This window comes from Oncorhynchus gorbuscha, linkage group LG04, assembly GCF_021184085.1.
Source record: "Oncorhynchus gorbuscha isolate QuinsamMale2020 ecotype Even-year linkage group LG04, OgorEven_v1.0, whole genome shotgun sequence".
NCBI lineage: Eukaryota > Metazoa > Chordata > Actinopteri > Salmoniformes > Salmonidae > Oncorhynchus > Oncorhynchus gorbuscha.
In genome coordinates, this window is record NC_060176.1 from 16,426,276 (window position 1) to 16,450,530 (window position 24,255).

Genomic DNA, 24,255 nt, shown 5'->3' on the forward strand with positions numbered 1-24,255 from the left:
GTTTCAGAACCAAACTGCCCCTCCACTCTGCTATGGAAAGAGGACATTCTGTCATGACATACCTTGAGTGGCATCAAAGCAAGGCATCAAAATAAAAAGCCAACAAGTGAATAGTTGTTCAACCATAAACTGATATCATACCAGCTATCATATCATATGAAGGATATATTATAATACAGCTATAGAGAATTATTAATACTAATAGTTCTACACATATTACATTATCACTATCAAAATAAACCAAATGATTTCGTATGTGGAATTATTAATTATATTTGCATGTATCTGACTAGTAATGATATACAATCATGCAATAGTCTTTGATAGGCTAATGGTAATTATCGATGAACTGTCTTGAAGAAACTCTGGCAAAGCTTTTGGATTGGAAAAGAAACAGAATAGTTATACAAATCTCTATTACGCATTTCGATTGCTCTGCTTCGTAGTGAATTACATACTTTGCGTTTTCCTTTCGACATCAATCGTCAGAGCGCAGGATGCTTGCCAAGAACATAGCCTTCTTGAGGAGGGAGCTGTGGGAGTGACTAAAGAAAGAAGAGTTCAGATTTGTGTCCCTCATCGCCCGTTCAGCGGGGTCTCTATATAAAGCACTGCGATGCCGTGGTAAAGTTAATCAAAAGTCACAAAGTTACTCTGCCCTCTAGGACCGCAGCCAACGAGTACAGCTCCACTTCAGCACCAATTTAGCAAACGGGAAATACTCAACCGGCGCAGAAGCTTTTGGATAATTTCCAGTGATTGAGGTTAGCATGTTTTTCTACATTTAATCACGTATTCTGCACCATCTATTCACCATATAATTCTATGATTTTGTGTGCCACTGAGTTCAAACGTTTTTATAATGTTCAGATTTGATAAGAATATGTTAACATTTGTTTGTTTAAATATATTTTCTTTCATCAATGCTGTTGTAAATTAATTAGCTGGTCATGAAATACTAAACGTTTCAATATTGTCTTGAACATTGTTATAACACATGCAGTGCTCCAGCCATCATCACTGTCCACATTTCTGCTTCTGTGCTATAATGTCATCCTAGGTGTCAAATGAAAACTGCGCAACATGGCTTATATCAACAATATAGCTGTTTTGAGTCAGGTTTACCTCAGAGCATGTGTTGTCAACTTGTCCAATGGGAGTTGTGTTGATGTGTGAGACTTCTAGGTTTGACATTGGGGGCAGTATAGGACAGGAGCTACTGCAGAGCCACCAGGTGGAAGCTCACCAGCTCCTGTATATGTATGTAGGCAGGGTGGCGTGTGTGTGTGTGTGTGTGTGTGTGTGTGTGTGTGTGTGTGTGTGTGTGTGTGTGTGTGTGTGTGTGTGTGTGTGTGTGTGTGTGTGTGTGTGTGTGTGTGTGTGGCTGGCTACTCTGTCTGTCTGTCACTCAGGTATAACATTCATGAGAATGATGAGAAAGGCCCAGAAATAAAGGCTGGTGTAGGTTTGGTGTGAGAAGGTAGGCAGGGACACAAAGAGAGGGCCAGAGGAGGGGTGTGGTGGGATGGTTGGGCTGCCTCAGGCCAGCCGGCTGGCTCCCATCGCTGGCTGTGGCTGCTTGGCTCTGTGACAGTGTGTTGACACAGACCGGCCGTCAGACCTCAAGCCGCCGTTCCAGGCTGAGAGAGAGAGAGGAGGAATTGAAGGATGCATGGAGCAGTGGTATGACTGCTCTCTCTCTCTTTACTTCTCTCCCTCTCTGCCATTCCTTCTCTTGCCGGCTGATTTAGTAGCCCTGCTGTTTGTCTTCTCCTGGCCAATGGGGTTGTGGCTGAGGCTGGGAGCCTGCCTTGTGCCCTGTGAGCCCTGTGTGCTGTGGCAAAGGAGGATGAGAACCACACACTACCTCATATTCATACTAAAATGTTCTCTGCATCTGACTCTTCCCCCCTCCTCTCTCTTTATTTGGCTTTCTCTCCCTCTATTTTCATCTCTCTATCCATCATTTTCTCATTAACTAATAACCTTTTCTGCTGTAGTTCTTCCCTACTCCCTCTCTCCCTCTACTGTTTTAGATTGTGATTTTGCAGGTCAGCCAGAGGGAGGTCACTGAGATGATGGACTTCTTTGCCTGGGAGAGTGAACTTTCTTTCCACCCAGATTATATATCACTCTGGAATACAGGGTCATTCAGGACAATTGCTGGCTTTCATGAAATTTCTGCAGTCATGTTTACCGATAGATCATAGTTCCAAAGGGGCTGAGTAAGACTCCGACAAAAGAAGAAACTAATTAACAATGTGAATTTCCTTAGTCACTGTGTTGCGCAATCGATGTAAGATTTCAATTTGTCATTATTATGGATCTGAAAGGATATCCCCAGCTAATTACTGAAATATGATAGAGCTGAAAAGAGCTTTGAAAGGATTTGGCCAAGCTGAAGATGATCAGGTACAATGTGGAGATTAAACTGATGAGATATTGTCTGACTACTGAAAGCCTTGTAGAGAGAGTGTATCCTTGGATATGGAGTAATACCACTCATTTAATTGCCTCACCTGTGAATACTACAGTACTGTGGATAATTGTTGCAAAATCTCTGACTCCACCTTGTTCTTGTGGTTTTAGTTATGCAACTTGTTCTCAATGTGGTGATATCATTTCCGGACTGATGTATTGCAACCAGTGAAAATGCCTCAATTAAAATTGATCAATAGCTCTAGTACAGTTTTCTATTGCAAAACCCAAGGTTCTCTTGCGTTAGCTCAGTCGTCTGTCTGGCCATGTGCTTTGCTCTGTAGCCTGCTTTGTTGGCTGGCCGGCTCACAATGTGTTTTCTCCCAACAGCATTGTCTCTGCTGCGCTCAGAACCAGAGCTCACACAAGGCTGCCCACTGTAGTCTGCCTACCCAGAGCCCTAGACACAGACGCCCAGAGACCCGTCCCAGAGCCCTAGACACAGACACCCAGAGACCCGTCCCAGAGCCCTAGACACAGACGCCCAGAGACCCGTCCCAGAGACCGGAGATGACTGCTGCCAAACCCTTCTGGCTCTCAGCCCTCACCCTTGCCCTCAACCTCCTGGTCCTCTCTGCCAGGGAAGGAGCTGCCCTCTTCCTGCCCGACTCCAATGAGCTGCGGCAGCTACTGAGCCGGTACCAGGATGACCAGAACAGCACCGATAACACAGCGGGTGGTAGGACCCGACGGGCCATCAAGTGGACAGACCGCGGGGAGATTCTACAACTGCACAACAAACTGAGGGGACAAGTCTACCCCACCGCATCCAACATGGAGTACATGGTGAGACATGCCATCCTGAAATGTACACTACCGTTCAAAAGTTTGGGGTCACTTAGAAATGTCCTTTGTTTTTGAAAGAAAAGCACTTTTTTTTGTCCATTTAAAATAACATCAAATTGATCAGAAATACAGTGTAGATATCGTTAATGTTGTAAATGACTGTTGTAGCTGGAAATTGCAGATTTTTTTTATGGAATATCTACATAGGCGTACAGAGGCCCATTATCAGCAACCATCACTCCTGTGTTCCAATGGCACGTTTTGTTAGCTAATCCAAGTTTATCATTTTAAAAGGCTAATTGATTATTAGAAAAGCCTTTTGCAATTATGTTAGCACAGCTGAAAACTGTTGTTCTAATTAAAGAATCAATAAAACTCTCCTTCTTTAGACTAGTTGAGTATCTGAAGCATCAGCATTTGTGGGTTCAATTACAGGCTCGAAATGGCCAGAAACAAAGGACTTTCTTCTGAAACTGGTCAGTCTATTCATGTTCTGAGAAAGGAAGGCTATTCCATGCTAGAAATTGCCAAGAAACTGAGGATCTCGTACAACGCTGTGAACTAATCCCTTCACAGAACAAGCCCTTAACTGGCAGCTTCATTAAATAGTATCCGCAAAACACCCGTCTCAACGTCAACAGTGAAGAGGCGACTCCGGGATGCTGGCCTTCTAAGCAGAGTTGCAAAGAAAAAGCCATATCTCAGACTGGCCAATAAAAGATGAAGATGGACAGAAGAACACAGACACTGGACAGAGGAACTCTACCTAGAAGGCCAGCATCCAAGAGTCACCTCTTCACTGTTGACGTTGAGACTGGTGTTTTGCGGGTACTAAGGTGAAAAATACCTAATTGCTCTAGGGTTGCCATTGATATTGGCTGACCCTGGCCGTGACTTCAGTGGGAGGGTTTTGGTTTTTACTACTGTTAAAAACTCATGGACATCTAGAAAAAGCTCAAACCAAGTTTATTCACCCACTGGTTCATACAGCTGCAAAGACAGACATGATTACACAAGAACAAATATTTATGCTATCCTACTGGGCGCAGTCAACTCCTTGCACATCTAGACAGCCAATACATCTCTGTTGCTAGTCAGGAACTTAATTGGTTCCTCTCACTGATGTAGCCATGGCCCTGCCTGATGCAAGAACCTTCCTGGGTGTGGAAGTATATGTGTGTGTAATAGGACTGTTTCCTTCTCACTTCATCTGACCTGACCTCGGGCTGTCTTCCTCACCCTGGTCCTCAACTGTCCTACCTTATCAGTGACTGAATCCAAACTGTTTTACCTTTGCCTTCCTCCTTAGGCTCCATGATATTTAGCAATACCATGTTTTGACGGAATGTAAACTTTCTGCACTCCCCCTTGTCTCACTCAGTAACTTCCCCTCCTCCTAGGTTCTATCCACCCTACATTGACCCCAACATATACATCCATTATACATGTAAATTCATCAATAAGTTCTAGTATGGTAACATGAATAAGTATTTTTCAAGCTTGAGCCCAACACGGCAACAATCTTCTCTCCTGGAAAAGATGAGCTCATGGTTGTCAACTGCTGGCAGCCTGGAGAGGAGCTGGCTTACTGGGAGGATAATTACACTGACTCTACACTACCTGCTGGGAGTCAGACACTTCAGAGAGGGGTGAATGAGGACAGGGTAGGCCAGGGGAGGACAGAGAGAATGAGGGAGGCCAGAGTGGCCAGTGGAGGAGAAACAGAGTGCTACATGAAGGAGGGATGGATAGAATGGGAAGGGGACTGTGGAGAAGAGAGAGCACTGAATGTTATTGAGAGCGATAGTGTTTATGGAATGTGGTGACTGGGTAAGGGGGTGTGCTGAGTTTAAGGTTAATATAGTTTAGATGGACATACTCGGGGGGGGGGGGGGTACAGATGTAGTACTGACAGTGTGATGTCTTGTCTGTGTGACTGTGGTGTGGTCTGGCAGGAGAGGAAGGGCCATGAAGTCTCCCTCTGCCCTGCTCTTCTGTTCTCTGCCAGGCCTCAGCCAACAAGCTTGGTTCTGAGGACAGGACTGGAGGTATAGCCGAGCTGGCATAGTCATGGGCATGCATATGTATGTGTGTGTATTTGTATGTGTGGTGGTGGTGACCACCAAGGGCCTGGAAATGTACTGAGGAGAGACACTGTGAGGCGCCACACTGTACCAGTCCTCTCCTCCCCCTCCTCCCCCATATCCTAGTGGTGAGAGTGGTGGCAGAGATGAGGTGCATCCTCCCCTTTCCACCCTCTTTTCCACGGGTAGAGAGAGAAACCCGCTCAGGAAATATGCCTAATTCAGCTGTGATTGCTGGGGATTTGTAGTGGAGTGGGGCCAGGCTCTGCTCCACTCGCATTTCCTGGGCTAAAGCTAATGTTTTACTTGTATCCAGATCAATTTCAGCTCCCTGGGAAGGAAGAGGGAGAGCAGAGGCCTACAAAGGTAGCTTGTGGTTAGGTAGGTAGCTATGAGGAGACAGGAGGAGCAGTTATTATATGAAGGGGATCTACCTGGTGGCCAGATATTAAAGCAGCTGGGGTAAGTCTAGCTGTGGTGATGGTCATGGATGCAGGTAGTTTTGATGGGTCTGTCTCACTGTTCACTGATCATATGTTGGAGTGTGTCACAGTGTGGACCCCTTTGCTGTCATTAATGTTACTGAAATGTGTGAGTTTTAGTGTTACAACTTTGTTCTAACAGTGTTATTTGTGTGTTTCCAGGTCTGGGATGATGAGCTGGAGAGGTCAGCCACTGACTGGGCAGAGGCATGCCAGTGGGAACATGGACCTAATGACCTGCTCATGTCCATCGGTCAGAACCTCGCCGTTCATTGGGGCAGGTAAGACAATGTGACACACACACGAATGCATACACACATGTACACTTCGCACACACACACACACACACACTCTTTGTGCTTTATGCTGTCTGCTACTGAGTCTATGTGAGTCTGTAGTGTGGCTGTTGTGTGTGGATGTACACTGAGTGAACAAAACATTTTGAACATCTGCTCTGTCCATGATAGACTGACCAGGTGAAAACTATGATCCCTTATTTATGTCATCTGTTAAATCAACTTCAATCAGCGTAGATGAAGGAGAGAAGACGAGTTAAAGAAAGATTTTTAAGCCTTGAGACAATTAAGATTGTGTACGTGTGCCATTCAGAGGGTGAATGAGCAAGGCAAAAGGTTTAAGTGACTTTGAACGGGGTAGGGTAGTAGGAGCCAGGCGCACCGGTTTGTGTCAAGAACTGCATCACTGCTGTTTTTTCATGCTCAACAGTTTCTCGTGTGTATCAATGGTCCATCACCCAAATCACATCTAGCCAACTTTTGGATGCCTACGGGAGGGCGTCTCCCGCTCCGCCCAGTCCAAGCTCTTCTCTGTCTTGGCACCCCAATGGTGGAGTCTCTGCCCATCTTCTGAAAACATCTGAAACCCTACCTCTTCAAACAGTATATTTTTTCAAATGTTATTTTGTTTTTATTGAGGAACACAAAGAAAGTACAAATGAAGTAAAAGAACAACAAAAAGATCTGTCAGTCACAGCGCATCACACGTTCATCAGAGTAGTTACATCATCTTTGAATTAGACCATTTTCAAGTACGAAACCTATTTTCCCCAGTATTCCTGACCTCTCTCCTGTTGAGTTCTTAAAGAAAAGGTCATATGCTCCATGGGGTGTATTTTTTTTAACCATATCTATCCATTGTGTCACGGTGGGAGAGTCTTTTTGTAGCCATTTCCTAGTGATAGGCTTTTTACTGGCTGCCAGTAGGACCTTCAAGAGGTACTTTTCTCTAGTGTGTAAGTTAATCCGGTATTTCACCCAAGTACAAAGAAATGAATGTTTGTTCTATGTCAAAACCCATTATCTTTCCAATGTTAGATCTTATCTCTCCCCAGTTTGTTTCGATTGCGGGGCAGGACCAAAATCTATGAGAGTGATCCACCCTTGATAGTCCGCATTCTCTCCAACAAGTGTGTCTGTTTTGATTTCAGTTTAGGTGTTATGAAGAAACGTATAACATTCTTCCAACATAATTCTCTCCATGACCTTGATTTGGTGGCGCTATGTTGAGTCTCTAATATGTTCAACCATGTTTCATCAGTTATTTCAATGTTAAGTTCCTCCTCCAATTTCTGTTTAATATAGTTTGTAGATTGTTTCTTTGAGGATTGATTACCCAAGTAAAGATTGGAATTAGTTTTTTTGATACTCCCCAATTTGTATGCGTTAGTGAATACTTGGATACAGTTTTGAGGTGTTCGAGGGTCAATCACTTTTATCTCCCGTAAGAAATAGTGCCGAACTTGTAGATATCTGTAAAAATCTTGTTTATCCAAGCAATGTTTTTTACTTATGTCCTGGAAGTTCTCTAGGTTCCCATTCCTTAGAATTGTACTGAATGATGTGATGCCTTTCTGCGTCCACTGTTTAAATCTGCTGTACTGAGTTGCAGAGATGAAGCTGGGGTCGTATGTGGGCCAACTCAGCAATTTGACCTCTGTCTAAATGATTTTGCTTAACTACCTTAAACCATGTCTTAAGAGAGAAATAAATCCACTGATGTTGTCTAGGTCTCAATTGGGCTGACACAAAATATTATTTTAGGCTCTCCAAACAGTATCTTAAATAATCCTCCTCCTCACCATGACTCCCCCATGCCCCTCCCCACACACACATACACATTCCACCTCTCCTTCTAGCTCTGACTCTACTGATAACCGTTATTGAAGAAAAATGTACTTTCTATTTGTGTGATATGTGGCTGTCCCATCTACAGTAACTATCTTAAGATGAATGCATTAACTGTATGTTGCTCTGGACAAGAGCGTCTGCTAAATGACTCAAATTAAACATTTGAAAACATGGGCCAGCATCCTTGTGAAAAGCTTTCGACACCTTGTAGAATTCATGCCCTGACAAATTGAGGCTGTTCTGAGGGCAAAGGTGGGGTGGAGTGCAACTTAATATTAGGAAGGTATTCATAATGTTGGGTATACTCGGTGTATGTATTTGTGCTGTGTGTTTGTTCGGGTATTCAGAGCATTGCAGCCTGACAGTGGGGCTCTTTGTGTATGACAGTGGAGGGCTACCTAAGCAGGTGCCATTCTGGGAATCCGCTCACTTGAGCTCTCACAGCCCCCCTCCCTCCCTCTCTCTCTCCCTCTCTCCCTCCCTCTCTCCCCTTCTCTGTTTTTCTCCTTCTCCACTGCGAGTTTGTAGTCTCAGCATTTTTCAATACCGTAAAAAGAGATGTTTACAATAAAGGGCCATAATTGATTCGACAGGCTGTGGGGCCGTGTTTAGTGTTTGTAATTTTTTCTCAGCATGGCTCATGTTCCCCGATGTTGGAGGGAAACAGACTGTGAGTGTGTCTGTGTGTCTGCTGGGTCAGAACCGGACTAATCAGTGGAGGCCTGAGGGGAGGCTGGTGCAGTGCGTCTCAAGCCCAGCCAAAGCACCTGGCAGCCCCCTCAGATATCCCTCATGTGGCCCTGGCAGCTGGAGGTCCTCCTGTATGAGCTCTCTGTGCTGCTGAGGCTGATGCTGCTCCCTCTGTGTCTACAGGTACCACTCCCCGGCCTACCACGTCCAGGCCTGGTATGATGAGGTGAAGGACTACACCTACCCCTACCAACATGAGTGCAATCCCTGGTGTCCCGACCGCTGCTCAGGGCCCATGTGCACCCACTACACCCAGGTGAGTCTTGGCTGGGGGAGAAAGGGGGTGGGGGTTCTGAATTTGGAGCTTTGAGTTCATGAGCCTGTGCAGTGTTCAAGATCATAAGTCTCCTGTCTACCATCAGTATATAATGGACAGCACGTAACTTTTAAATGTGATGCTGCTGCAGGTATTCAGGTCCTGTGTAAAAACAACGCGTTACCTGCAGCCTCTTCAATGGGTGTCCATGAACTAAAAACAGGGGGAGTGCCTTAAACAGTGCGGTTACCATAGGACCACATGGGGGCACAGTAGTGTAGTGACAGGGGAAGATATGTGCTTGCCTCAGGACCATTAGACCATCACATCAGAAAGGGTGCAACAAAGTGGTAGAAAGAGGAATAAACAGAGGGGAAGAGAGGGACAAGAGGGGGACAAAGATGGAGAATTGGCCTCCTCTCCTCATAGACTTTACTTTGTAGCTGGGATGGGTTTGTGAAAACAGCCCGACTCATCCTCCTGCATCTGCATACTTCACATGGGAAACCAGGTCACTAGCATCTGGAAACACTTCCCAGACACACCAATCGTCTCTGTGCTTGACCTGGATTCCTTTGAAGATGGAATGCGGGGAACAATGTCAAGTCTGAACACCCTCTCCTTGTTTCTGCCTTTCATTTTCTAGACATACTAGTGTAGCGTAGCATAGTTGGGGTCCAATCCCTACCATAACACTGCTAAACTAGGTTATGCTAGCCCCTCCAGGTCAGTATCCTCATAGTCTCTCTCTGGGATGACACAGAGCTTTACCACAGGCTCCAGCCCTCATCATCACATCTCTGTGTATGCTGTAGTGGTGTAGCAGTGTGGTGTCTATGCTGAGTCATTGTCTCTAAGTCAATACTGCCTGTGGCCTCTCACTGGCCCAGGAAAGGGAAGCACATTCCTGAAAGAGAGGGGGGAGAGGAGTGAGAGTCGGAGAGAGAGGAGGAGGAAGGAGAATTAGGGGTACAGGGGGAAAGTGTGGTATTGGAGTCATGTATCAAGCTCTCAGTAGTAGGACTGCCTGGCTGTCAAATCCATAGGGGATGCCTGTAGCTTTACATTTAAGTAGTTTAAAAAAACTGTATTACTATAATGCTTGTTATTTTTCACTTTTGTAGTTGGCGTTTGAATTTTGATTGATACTGTTATTGTACTGCATTGTTGAGGACAGTTAGCTAGCAAGCATTTCACTGTACCTTGTGCATGTGACCAATAAACTTTGATTTGATTTAACTACCTCTCCATATTGACAAAGAAAGTGGGCCTGTCCAAAGTTATCTTTGTTCAGTCCGAGCCACTGCCAGTATCATTTATTTACATTATTAAACTGGATCATGAGAATGATCACAGAATGTCGCAGGAAACAAACTGTGGTCACATTCGACTTCTATCTCCCTCTGACTGGGGCCGAATGAAAGAGCAGCCTCTTCTAAGGGCCCCTGTGGCCCCATCAATCTGCCTCCAACACCCCAGCATGGGAACCACTTCCTGTGGCAGGAATGCGGGATCTATGAGGGTCGAGAGAGATGAGTGAGAAAAGGAGAGAGGCCTACAGTGACATGGTGCTTCCTACTAATGTGTCTGTGAGGCTCTTTCTCTGACCTCCATAGCCACCCATGTCAGGCCCTTTCAAAGGCTGCAGGGCTCCAGGTCAAGTAGTTTCAGCTCGTAGAGTTGTCTGCACTTTTATGTGGAGCTGAGGAACTGTGTCAGTGGAGATGGATGTGTGGTCATAGAAAGAACAACGAGTCAGCAATGCGAATGTCCTTTTATAATAACAATGTTAATGGAAGTGTTGTCTTCTCTGCAGCTGGTCTGGGCCACCACTAGTCGTGTGGGGTGTGCAGTGCATGTGTGTCCCAGGATGAACGTGTGGGGGGAGATCTGGGAGAACGCTGTTTACCTCGTCTGTAACTACTCCCCCAAGTAAGACCAACTCACTAACTCTCATTTCCCCACTCATTCACATATCACGTCTCCAGTGTTCTGTTTTACATACTTCTTACCACCACATGGGGTGTTTACCTAATACCAAACGCTTTTGAGGGCACATGTCAGGGTATGAATTGTTCTGTCTAATGTTACAGTTAAAGTGTCTGTCTAAGAAGTATTTCATGACACATTGAGGCCAATTCTGAAATTCCAGCAGAAGTTCAAATACAAAAATAATAAAGGCAGGGGAAAGAGAAACAGGTCCTAAGCAGAATGTTCCAGACAGACCCCATTTAATTTCCAGAGGGACAGCGTGTGTGTTTTCATTATCCAGCTGGACTCAAGGTTTTAAGAGTGTGTGATAATGTGCAAAGAACACGTGAATAATTACTAGGCCATGTGCCGTGACGGCTGAGTGCTGATTAGTTTCCAGCCAGTCATCCTGACCACTGTGCTCCTTCCTCCTCCCCAGGGGAAACTGGATCGGAGAGGCCCCTTACCAACATGGCCGCCCATGCTCCCAGTGCCCTCCTAGCTATGGAGGAAGCTGCAGGGACAACCTTTGCTTCAAGGGGGACTCTCAGCGTTCTGAGACTGAGGACATGAACGAGGTGGAGAAAGCTCAGATTCCCATGTCACCCCGCACCACCACCAAGCCTGTCCCCAGACCCCAACCCAAGCCTGCTGCTCCCAAGAAGCCATCCGCTCCCAAGCTTTCCACTCCCAAGGCTCCCACCAGCACTTTCCTGGGTGAGTTTGACTAGTGGGAATCGTGGTGGGGACTTTCAAAGTTGACTGTGTGAATGTACTGTTTGGGAAGGAATGCCACTGAAATCCCTAATTGACCAGTCATTTATTTGTCTCCCACAGCCCAAAACATCAAGTGTGAGACCAAAATGCGTGACAAGTGCAAGGGAGCAACCTGCAACAGATTCAACTGCCCTGCTAACTGCCAGAACAAGAAAGGAAAAGTGTGGGGGACGCTCTTCTATGATGTGGTGAGTCTCACACTGAAGTCCAACATTTCACACTGTACAGTTAGTATGCCTGAATGTGTTTCTAATGATTCTGTTTCTATTTTTCCAGCAATCAAGTATCTGTCGTGCTGCTATGCATTATGGCATCATCAATAACAATGGTGGTCTGGTGGACACTACGAGGAAAGACAAGTTGCCATTCTTCGTCAAGGCAACAAAGAACGGCATTGAGTCATTCAGGTAGATATTTCTGGCAGTCTTTATTTTCTGTCGTCATTCTGCCTGCTATGCTCATTAATGGTTTGTGAAATGAATGATTTCCTGAAATGTAATGCTCTTCTAATGCCTGGCTTTGATCTCTTGACAGTAAATACAAAGCCGGCAATGCATTTGTGGTGTCCAAAGTGGAAAGTAAGTCACACTTTTTCCAGAATAAGTGGAGCATGCACCTTGTTTTTTACCTTCCTCACCTGATGACTTTTTGCAGCTGTTGATGGCTTATGTCTCCTCTCTGTACCACAGGACAATCAGTGGACTGCTATGCAACAGTGGCGGAGATCTGCCCCTTTAAGAAGCCCTACTCCAACTGCCCGAGGTGCCTAGCTCCTCTACCCCCACCATTGTTTCACACGCACAACAAGAAGTGATGACTTGTGAATTAAGGGCTTTGCTTTGTAAGCAAAATCTAATTAGAGTCAGATTCCTGCTCTGGGCCAAATTCTTTAAACCTTCAGTCCAAAACCACTGGAATCTCCTAAACATGCAGACTCTGCTAGAAGGAAGCGTCAGTCTTTCCTCTGTTCTACAGAAGTTCTACGGGAAATGTGTCGGGGTTATTCATAACATGACATGCATTACATTTAGCTAAATGGCAAATTCGTGCATAAATCCTGCATTTCTCATTGTTGCAACATAAACCATGTGTCTGCCCATTCAATTGTATTTGTTAATAATAGTGCAATCTCAATGTGTCTCTCCCTCAGAGTGTTCTGTCCGGCCAACTGCAAGAATGAGCCATCCTACTGGGCTCCGGTGGTTGGGAACAGCTTCTACACAGAGGTAAGTACTGGACCTAGTCACTGGGTATACCAGAAGGGCCTCACCATGCCTGTCCTATCCTCCTGACCTGGCTGAGAGGTCATACTGACAGAGGACAAAACGTTTGTCCCCACTGGGCCTGCCAGACAGATACACCTCAGTGTGTCTGCTCCCCAGAGAACTGTATCTGACTGGAACACTGAGCAGATTTATGTTGGACAGCAGATGAGTGCGGTCTAGCCCCGTTGAGCACTTAAGAGACTGTGGCCTGAGGCGACCACGAGCAACTTCTGAATAGCGGTTTGATCATAGTTGGAATGGGAGCACTGGTGATGCAGGCCTGGTAATGGTCGCCAGTAATGTCTCTCCCAGTGCTGAGTTCGACCACACACAGCTGCTCAGTCCTGGCTGGCTGACTAACTGACTCATAACTGGCCCAGAGATTGCATGCCTGAGGCCTGAGGCATGGGACTGTGTCAGGAGAGGGCTTTCGTCTCAGAGAGGGAGGAGCAGTGGGACACACTGTCACCTCCATTATTGTCACATCACCTCAGTTCCTGTCAGATCACCTCTATCACTTCCTAATGACCCGAGGACAAATCTCAAGTGATACACTATACTCCATACAGAGCGCTACCTTTGGCCAGAGACACATACGGCTCTAGTGACAAGGAATGCACTATATAGAGAATAATATGCCATTGGAGAGACGCCATATGTCATTCTAAAATCACCTCTGACCTAAGTTGCAAATTGCATGTGTAAGCTAATGTGAGACTGCAGTGGGTGAAAGGAGTGAAACAAATAATGATGCTCCCCTGGGAACCATTTTGGACCTAAATTGACCCAGTTACATGAAGTTGATGTTTTACGTGTTCTTGCCTCGAACGAACTTGACGACTCTTGTTTTCCACCAACATTATTTCACTTCGATGTAGTCCAACTGGACACAGCAGTTTCCCAGAGATCTCAAACAGAGCCCAATGACTGTATTTTGTCAGGGCAGAGCCTGATTCTAACACTTAAACACTCACAGCGCCAACTAACACTGAGCAAAACACAGCAGAAGGAGAAGTACAGGCCTATATTGACATGACAGAAGTCCCCAGACACCTGTCCGGTTCACCAGACACCAGGGAATGTGGCCTGTGTTAGGCTAGACCAGTGTGATGGAGTATGATGAATGAGCTTCCAGGTCTGACACACTGGAGCCAGACTCAGTGCTTCGGACTGGGGGACAGGAGGCACCATGCCCTGCCTCAGAACCATGTGTGGAGTGTACAGCTCTCTGCTGCTGTCTGTCATCTGTAATCCAGAGTGGGGCAGCACTTTACATCCTGATAATAATGTGCCTGGCTTCAGCCTTGCTAATGTACATGTACAGGATTTGTACAAATGGAATGCTCTGGAAACTAATACATTGCCTGTATTTGGTGTGGCTCTGAGCACTGTATGTGCCTGTACTGTACCGAATACAAGAAGCATTACTGATATAGTGAAATGGAATAATAAGCCATGAGTGCTGTATCTGATATCATGAGGTATAATGAACCCTCTCTTCTGATCCCCCCTCCCTCAGCGCTCCAGTATCTGATATCATGAGGTATAATGAACCCTCTCTTCTGATCCCCCCTCCCTCAGCGCTCCAGTATCTGATATCATGAGGTATAATGAACCCTCTCTTCTGATCCCCCCTCCCTCAGCGCTCCAGTATCTGATATCATGAGGTATAATGAACCCTCTCTTCTGATCCCCCTCCCTCAGCGCTCCAGTATCTGATATCATGAGGTATAATGAACCCTCTCTTCTGATCCCCCTCCCTCAGCGCTCCAGTATCTGATATCATGAGGTATAATGAACCCTCTCTTCTGATCCCCCTCCCTCAGCGCTCCAGTATCTGATATCATGAGGTATAATGAACCCTCTCTTCTGATCCCCCTCCCTCAGCGCTCCAGTATCTGATATCATGAGGTATAATGAACCCTCTCTTCTGATCCCCCTCCCTCAGCGCTCCAGTATCTGATATCATGAGGTATAATGAACCCTCTCTTCTGATCCCCCTCCCTCAGCGCTCCAGTATCTGATATCATGAGGTATAATGAACCCTCTCTTCTGATCCCCCTCCCTCAGCGCTCCAGTATCTGATATCATGAGGTATAATGAACCCTCTCTTCTGATCCCCCTCCCTCAGCGCTCCAGTATCTGATATCATGAGGTATAATGAACCCTCTCTTCTGATCCCCCTCCCTCAGCGCTCCAGTATCTGATATCATGAGGTATAATGAACCCTCTCTTCTGATCCCCCTCCCTCAGCGCTCCAGTATCTGATATCATGAGGTATAATGAACCCTCTCTTCTGATCCCCCTCCCTCAGCGCTCCAGTATCTGATATCATGAGGTATAATGAACCCTCTCTTCTGATCCCCCTCCCTCAGCGCTCCAGTATCTGATATCATGAGGTATAATGAACCCTCTCTTCTGATCCCCCTCCCTCAGCGCTCCAGTATCTGATATCATGAGGTATAATGAACCCTCTCTTCTGATCCCCCTCCCTCAGCGCTCCAGTATCTGATATCATGAGGTATAATGAACCCTCTCTTCTGATCCCCCTCCCTCAGCGCTCCAGTATCTGATATCATGAGGTATAATGAACCCTCTCTTCTGATCCCCCTCCCTCAGCGCTCCAGTATCTGATATCATGAGGTATAATGAACCCTCTCTTCTGATCCCCCTCCCTCAGCGCTCCAGTATCTGATATCATGAGGTATAATGAACCCTCTCTTCTGATCCCCCTCCCTCAGCGCTCCAGTATCTGATATCATGAGGTATAATGAACCCTCTCTTCTGATCCCCCTCCCTCAGCGCTCCAGTATCTGATATCATGAGGTATAATGAACCCTCTCTTCTGATCCCCCTCCCTCAGCGCTCCAGTATCTGATATCATGAGGTATAATGAACCCTCTCTTCTGATCCCCCTCCCTCAGCGCTCCAGTATCTGATATCATGAGGTATAATGAACCCTCTCTTCTGATCCCCCTCCCTCAGCGCTCCAGTATCTGATATCATGAGGTATAATGAACCCTCTCTTCTGATCCCCCTCCCTCAGCGCTCCAGTATCTGATATCATGAGGTATAATGAACCCTCTCTTCTGATCCCCCTCCCCCTCAGCGCTCCAGTATCTGATATCATGAGGTATAATGAACCCTCTCTTCTGATCCCCCTCCCTCAGTGTCCAGTATCTGATATCATGAGGTAAATGCCCTCTCTTCAATCCCCCCTCCTCAGGCTCCAATCTGATATCATGAGGTATAAAACCTATATTTATTAAATAAAGTATCAATCATGAGGTATAATATACAATGGTGATCCCCCTCCCTCAGTCCAGTAATCAGTAATCAGTAGTGTATATCATGAGTGTTTTGCATGCATGAATGTGATAATGCAGGGTGATGAACCCTCTGCCAAAGCAAACAAACAAAATCTGCCACCAAGAACCATAACACACCCTCTCTTCTGATCCCCCTCCCTGCATGGAGTATCTGATATCATGAATGTGAACCCTCTCTTTATCCCCCTGGGAGACACCTGCGCTCCAGTATCTGATATCATGAGGTATAATGAACCCTCTCTTCTGATCCCCCCTCCCCAGCATCCAGTAATAAGGAAACAAGAACAACGACAGAATAATGCAGACAGAGTGGGAGGGAACCCTCTCTTCTGATCCCCCTCCCTCAGCGCTCCAGTATCTGATATCATGAGGTATAATGAACCCTCTCTTCTGATCCCCCTCCCTCAGCGCTCCAGTATCTGATATCATGAGGTATAATGAACCCTCTCTTCTGATCCCCCTCCCTCAGCGCTCCAGTATCTGATATCATGAGGTATAATGAACCCTCTCTTCTGATCCCCCTCCCTCAGCGCTCCAGTATCTGATATCATGAGGTATAATGAACCCTCTCTTCTGATCCCCCTCCCTCAGCGCTCCAGTATCTGATATCATGAGGTATAATGAACCCTCTCTTCTGATCCCCCTCCCTCAGCGCTCCAGTATCTGATATCATGAGGTATAATGAACCCTCTCTTCTGATCCCCCCTCCCTCAGCGCTCCAGTATCTGATATCATGAGGTATAATGAACCCTCTCTTCTGATCCCCCCCTCCCTCAGCGCTCCAGTATCTGCCGGGCAGCCATCCATGCCGGGGTGACCCAAGCCGGCGGGGGCTACGTGGACGTCCTGGCCCTGGATAAGAAGAAGAGTTATGTTGGTGTCCTGAAGAACGGCATCCAGTCAGAGAGGTGGGTGCCTGCTCTTACCCTCCTCTTCCCCTGTAAAATACCCTTCCCTGCCCTCTCCCTGCCCTGCCCTCTCCCTACCCTTCCCTCACACACCCCTCCCCTGTCAGACAGAGGTCTAGGGCTCAAGCACGGAAGCCATTGGCGCCAAGTCCATGTTTGGCACACAGGGGTGCAAGAGTAATGGTGTGGTTTGGTGTGCGGACGGCCCACACATGAACTCTTTGCTTACTTTACCCGGACATTCAATGGAGTGTGCAAAGTGCTGCATGGCCAAAATCAGCTGAGCTAGAGTACAGTGGAATCTACTGCTGAAATCAAGGGCCCCCTCACTGGGAGCCTCACCTTAACCTTAGTGTGAGTGAGGACATGGGCTGTCAATGACAGGCAACGGTATGGTATTACAACCATGGCCATCAACAGTCAGCCCCCGGTGTGATAGAGACTGATCCAGAGGTTGACTACTGTCCAAGTGACCCAGTAGTTAGGAAGTGGGGCGTACATGTAGCTGGTTGGGTGGACGGTTCTTTAATAAGGAGGAAATAATCACAGCCTATCCATTTACCCGGGGATGGAAAAGCTGTCGGCGGCTGACTCAGTGCTTCCCTCTGCAGATAATTGCAGCCAATCTGATGCCAATGGGACGGGCATCATCCTGTGATTACTGAGATTGGCAGGCCTTCAAGGCCTCTCCACTAATGAATTAATAACAAAGCCATCAGGCCCAGCACAGTAGTCAATAGTGGTTGTTGGAAAGATCACTCAGTCACTATAACAGCATGGCTAACAATGAGCCAGTGTTTGAGTCATGTTTCCAGGTACGACCACTGTGATTACGCTACTCTTACTGTAGGATGTCATGAGCAACAGGCTGACGTGAATTGGAGCCACACACGATCAATGACAAAAATACATTTGGTCTACAAAACAACTGACTGACTTGACAGCAGTATGGTTTATATTATTGTAGTTATCTTTAGATTTATGTCACTTTATCTTAGTAATGAGTTGAAAGGACACTGGTTAACTGTTTGAGTTCATGAATGAATTCTCGATGTAACCATCTCTCTCACTTCTCATTTGCAGTAAGAGCAATCCAGAGGGTGGCTCGTTCCGTGTTTTTGCTGTGAGGGAGTGAGTCTCCTCCATCTCAGGGCCTCCCACTCATTGGTTCAAGGACTAACAGGGTCCCCCATCTGCTCTCAAGGGGCAGGAAGTGCCCACAGGTTCGATGCCATGGCAACTCCTCCCATCTGTCTCTGTCTCCCACTCTGGGAGGAAGCAGAACTTCCCATTGGACCAACTGACACTTCTCCCTCTTAGCTAATAAACAGTATCTGACTGCTCAAAGTCGGTGGCTAACAACACAAAGAACCCTTCTGCCTTCTCCTACCCTTCTCACCTTTAAACCCCAGATGTGGATATTTTTGTAAGATACACAAACGTTAATGCAAAATGATGTGTAACATCAAAGACCAATAGAACAGCTGGTGCTGGATCTCGGCGTCTTGACATGTAGTTAGATTTCAAATCAAATATGTCATATTTGTTTATATTTTATGTTCTTAATACAAAAGTGAATCATTGGTCTCCATACACAGGAATGTATATTGATCACTGTATTTAATCATTCTGTACAGATTTAATTAATTCATTTTGTCCTTCTTAAATGGGTGTATATTGACAGTTTTATGTGTTTATAATGTATTTTGTAGCTTGTCTCTGCTTTCCTAACCCATTTATGCTTTCATCGTGGTCTTTACCTTTGGCGGATAGGCCATGGTGCTTGAGTTAGGAGAGGATCTGTGTTTGGCATGCTGGACGAGCTCACAGTGGACAGACAGACAGGCAGACAGATGCAGACAGACTTAGGGGTTGCGTAGGAAGGGAAGGGGAATGAGGAGGAGGAGGGGAAGGCAATACCTCCAAGGAAAAGAAACCTTTCCTGAATACAGCCTGTACGACTTCCAGTGTCAATAATGTTCAGACGATCTGGTTAAGGTACAAAAACATTGTAGCAATGTTCTGTCCACTGTGAGCTCAGGAAGGCAATGGGAGCTTGTGTGGGCAGGGCTTTCAAAATGGTGGCATATCTGGCTTCATCCAAGGACATTCACAGATGAACAATGTTCTTTTTTGATAAATGATTCTGTATTTAAAATAGCTCACTGCTTTATTCGCCCCTTTCCTCTCTTGATGCCATGTGTTTTGATTGAATGAGAGAAATACTCCAAGATAGGTTGAATTTGTCCCCACTTAAGACAGTTGAATGTTGTAGAAAGAGGGTCTTATACAGTCCAATGTGAGAAAGGTGTGCCAAGTGTTCCTATCAGCAGGCTTAGCTTCAGTTAGGATTCATGCACTAGGTAATGATTTGTAAAATACACAGAGGATGCAGAACATGGATCTGTTTAAACCACTCATACCCAGGGATGTAATAAATAGTTACTTATCCAGAAGGAAGGCACACAGAGGCAGAGGCAGAGGCAGAGGCAGAGGCAGAGGCAGAGGCAGAGGCAGAGGCAGAGGCAGAGGCAGAGGCAGAGGCAGAGGCAGAGGCAGAGGCAGAGGCAGAGGCAGAGGCAGAGGCAGGCTTCAGTTGGGGAATATCCTCTTAAATGCTGAGACTTTGTCGTGAGAGGAGAGTAAATCTATGTAAATTGATGCTGGAGGTTTAGGGTCTCCTAAAGAAGGACATTAGGTATCCTCTATATATCCCTAGGCTAGACTGGACAGCAGTGTAGCCATTCTCTCTCTGTTTTAGTTTTCATATTTCTATGTTTTTTTTAGGCTACCTCAGTCTTATAGTACATGGGCAATCTTAAAGGAAATGGTAATGGTTTGTACAGCTTTGGAAATGGAGTGTAATACTTTGATTTGTCTTTTCTGAACTGTTCTCTCTGCTGTAAAACCTTCTTTCTAAATATATGTGTTGTGTTATTTTCGTTTGTTTGTCTAGTTTGTATGGTGTTTATAGGCATTGGATGGGGTTTTGTATGATTTTTTTTGTACAATTTGAAAATAATTAAAGTTTGAAATAGTTAGAATGTTTGTTTATTTTGTACACTGGATATAGTCGTATACAATTTGCTACATTTGCCAAGGTAGTAGGAAGATGTTCCTACAGCAATTTAGCATAAATACTGATTTCTCAACAATCCAACTACAGCAACACATCTTGTACAGCAACACAGCTTGAGCCAGATCATATGACTGGAGACGTCAGGTGACATGACAGGCATGCTGAGATCCACAGCAGGCATGAATGGAATAGAGACCTGGGCCACCCAGGTTAGGTCCATTTATCTTTGGAACAACTTCCCTGACCACAGACACGATCTGAACTGGCCTTGGTCTGCCTCTGGTGGGTACAGACATGCAGGAATGGGGTGGAACAGATTCCCACTCAGTTAAAACAATCACTCATCCTTAGGAAGCACAGAAATGGTATGCTGATACTATAGTTCTGTACATCTGAGTTAGCACAGTACATAGATGGTATGCTGATACTACAGTCCTGTACATCTGAGTTAGCACAGTACATAGATGGTATGCTGATACTACAGTCCTGTACATCTGAGTTAGCACAGTACATAGATGGTATACTGATACTATAGTCCTGTACATCTGAGTTAGCACAGTACATAGATGGTATGCTGATACTACAGTCCTGTACATCTGAGTTAGCACAGTACATAGATGGTATACTGATACTATAGTCCTGTACATCTGAGTTAGCACAGTAATGACACAAGTATGCTACTCAATAGATGTAAATAATAACGTTAGACATTTCATCAGGGTTTCTTGCTCTTTGTACTTTGCAGCTTTCCACATTGACAACAGACAAATGGAGACACATTGGAAATAAGGACTCATGAACCATTGGAAGAATGTCTAAGATTGAGATACACTCTTTAAGCAATGGTACGTTCTGATTCTGTCATTTAGAAAGACATACAGTAGTAAGGTCATGTGGTGTTACTTCAGCACACAAACCCAGACTGGGCCTTTGTTATTGACCTGATGTTGAGAGTAGAGAGCCATCTGAAAAACACCTCAGTCTAACACTGGCAAGAGGCTGTGTTTAATGAGAGAGAGAGAGGAGAGAAGAAAAAAAGAGGGATATCAGCAAGGGATGAACCCTGGCTGAAGCTCAGAGCTAGAAGCTAGGTCTGCTGATAAACAGCTGTTATAGGCCAGCCTGATGACTGTTTTACTCCCAGTGATGATGAAGATGGAGTGTCGCTCTCCACTCAACCTTTAACAACCCTCAAAGTGCAGAGAGAGAGGACCAAGTGTTATGCAGTTTTGTTCCAGTTTGCTCTTTCGACGCTCTTGGCACATGCCACATCCCTTTGAATGTCATACAGATGCACGTTTTTCATTTCCTCCCTGCTATGTTGAAGCTGCTATGTTGAAGCTGCTATGTTGAATCTGAGGCTCTGAACGGCTGTTTGTGTGTCTGTATGTGTGCCTGTTCTCTCCAGAACACTATATCTTGGCATAACAACTCCTGCAGGCTCACCCATCCAGCGGCCAGCTGCTCCTCTCCATCTCCCTGTTTCTGCTTAAGGTGACCTTGCCGCGTGCTGCAGACTGCTTGGTTGGGTTACTGTAGTAGTGGGAAGCAGCAGGGGATGGATAAACAAATAGGCCTCACTTGTCTTGTAACCCAGCCATTAATGCACAACAAACAGCAGGGCCTTCAGTGGAGAACATGCAGCCTCAGCCCTTATCCTGCCCCACTGCAGCAGGAGCAGGAGCAACACACTGTATCGACTAGCTGCTGGAGAAGAGCCCTGTCTCCTCTGATGGGGTTTTGTTCTACGCACTGACCTCAGTGTGTGTGTGTGTGTGTGTGTTGGAGGGGATCTTAAAAGCAAGGTATCTGGCTGAAGTCCCTGTAGCTAGGACTTTGCACTCCTTACAATCATTTACAGTATGCTAGTGAGCAGCTGAATTGAACCTCCAGGGACTTTTGGTTGATGATCTCTCTGCTGTTATTGGGTGCCATTTTCAACCACAATCTCAAAGACTACAGTCGGAGACTGTAATTCAGAGGGACTTTTTACTTGCCTCGTTTTCCCCCTGAAATTTGAGTGAAATCAAAGAGGACATGTTGCACAAATTACATTAAACAACTCATTAACCCTTTAATTTACACAGTAGATCCTTCTAAAACTGTGGTCTTTAAGTCAAGGCCTGGCAGCTCCATTTCCTTTCCATCCTTCTGATGTGCTGGACAATTCCTGCATCTCACCTTCACACATCGTTCAATAAACATCTGTGTGGGGGCTGGAAGTCATTTCTGAGGAAGGCTGTACAGTAATTACTGTAGTTAAGTCCTTTGGGGGAAGTGGCCGTAGCTGTGCGTCCTGGAGGAAGCACCGCGGGGCTTCCAGGATATGCTGCATGTTATCAACCTCCTGTTTGTTGGCTTAATTTAATGAGGCTTCACAGGCCAGGACTGCTGACCTACTAACACGGATCCCCTTTCTGGGGGCCTTGAACACCTCTGTAACATTCCACTGGACTGTATCCACCACTCTCCATGCTGCTTGGCCAACGGTCTACAGTTCATGATGAAAAACACTGTCCACTCTACTCAAACAGAGAGATGATCAACATGGTCATGTTCACAGTCAACAGTACCAGAGTTGGGGAAGCCACTTGGACACTGTGTCCTACAGCTATTAGCGTCTGCGTCCAAGTGAATAAATTAATCTGTCGTTTATCGGCTGCTGACCCTTGGCTGGTTTACACTGTATGTTGAAAACATTCCTGCAGACCTCAAGGCTCCTCAAGATTAACACAGCATTAATGAGATGTACAGGTTGTGGACAGTATCGATGTAAATTCATTGGAGGAAAATATCCTAATACATCATACAGTATTTCCCCAGGCCATGTGAGGAGATCCATCTGGGTTCTCTGGCTGTGGAGCCATGGATGGTGAGTTATTGCTGTATTTGCATCTGTTAGGGAGTTTTTGTTTAAACTAGGTTAACATAGCACACATGCCCTGCACTCACTGGGGGAGGACCAGGATGTTAAGAAGACTGCACCAAAAGAAAAAGAGGACTCCAGATTCAAACTAATATGACAGACTAGGTAAATTGAGTGTGTTTTTCCATCCGGGGGGATTGATAGTGATGCAGCATGTGCTCTGAGGGGACACATGGGGTCTACTGGGTCAGTGGTGTGGGAGGATGCAGGATAAAGGACTGGATTTGGATCCAAATGGAGCTATGTGCAAAGGTGGCTGATACTGCTGTGATGTTAGGGAGGATGCTTGGCCTCATTGGCCTGCTGCTTAGAAACACTATGGGGTGATGTTTCCGAAAGTCTAATACATCAATATTAAAAATCAATGCGCTTCCTTTAGCAAAGGTGTATGGATCGGCTAATGTTATTTATTCATTATAACTCCCAAAAAAAGGCAACAGGAGATGACGTGCAAGAGGGAGGACAAAGATCACGAGAAGGACCCATTTGACAAGTGCTTGAGGTGTGATCAGATTGTTGGAGGAGGATGGTGCATCCCTGCCTTATCTACACAGTATCCCCTGGCAGCACATCAGAAGTCACTGCAAGAGGGTACTTGGGTGAGGACATGAAGCGATGGTTAGGGTTATGGTTGAGCCGGGGTGAGGACATTAAGCTATGCTTATGGTTGAGCCGGGGTGAGGACATTAAGCTAGGGTTAGGGTTATGGTTGAGCCGGGGTGAGGACATTAAGCTAGGGTTAGGGTTATGGTTGAGCCGGGGTGAGGACATTAAGCTAGGGTTAGGGGTAGGCTTGGCCCCACAGGGTCCCATTCACCCAACCTTCTCACTCCTCACTGCTGTGGGGGTTGAGGTGTCAGGGGCCCCTAAATAACATGAGCGGAGGAAACCTGGGGTAGCCCCTGAGGGCTCTGGGGTGTAGAGTGGAGGCAGTAAATCACCTGCAATCTGTGAAAGTAATCACTGGCACACAACATGGTGTGGCAGCCATCTCCAACACTGCAATGTGATCCACAT

At 45.9% G+C, this 24,255-nt stretch overlaps 1 protein-coding gene across 1 annotated transcript; it reads left to right on the forward strand.

Moving 5' to 3' along the window:
- The first annotated feature begins 555 nt into the window (after positions 1–555).
- On the forward strand, positions 556–20,274 carry LOC124033758 (cysteine-rich secretory protein LCCL domain-containing 2-like). Its single transcript, XM_046345993.1, has 13 exons — positions 556–764; positions 2,809–3,264; positions 5,993–6,111; positions 8,851–8,983; positions 10,800–10,915; positions 11,394–11,671; positions 11,792–11,919; positions 12,008–12,138; positions 12,266–12,309; positions 12,421–12,493; positions 12,882–12,957; positions 17,103–17,233; positions 18,317–20,274. The coding sequence occupies exons 2-13, from the start codon at positions 2,989–2,991 to the stop codon at positions 18,366–18,368; spliced, it is 1,557 nt and encodes a 518-aa protein (XP_046201949.1). The 5' UTR covers positions 556–764; positions 2,809–2,988; the 3' UTR covers positions 18,369–20,274.
- The last annotated feature ends 3,981 nt before the right edge of the window (positions 20,275–24,255 follow it).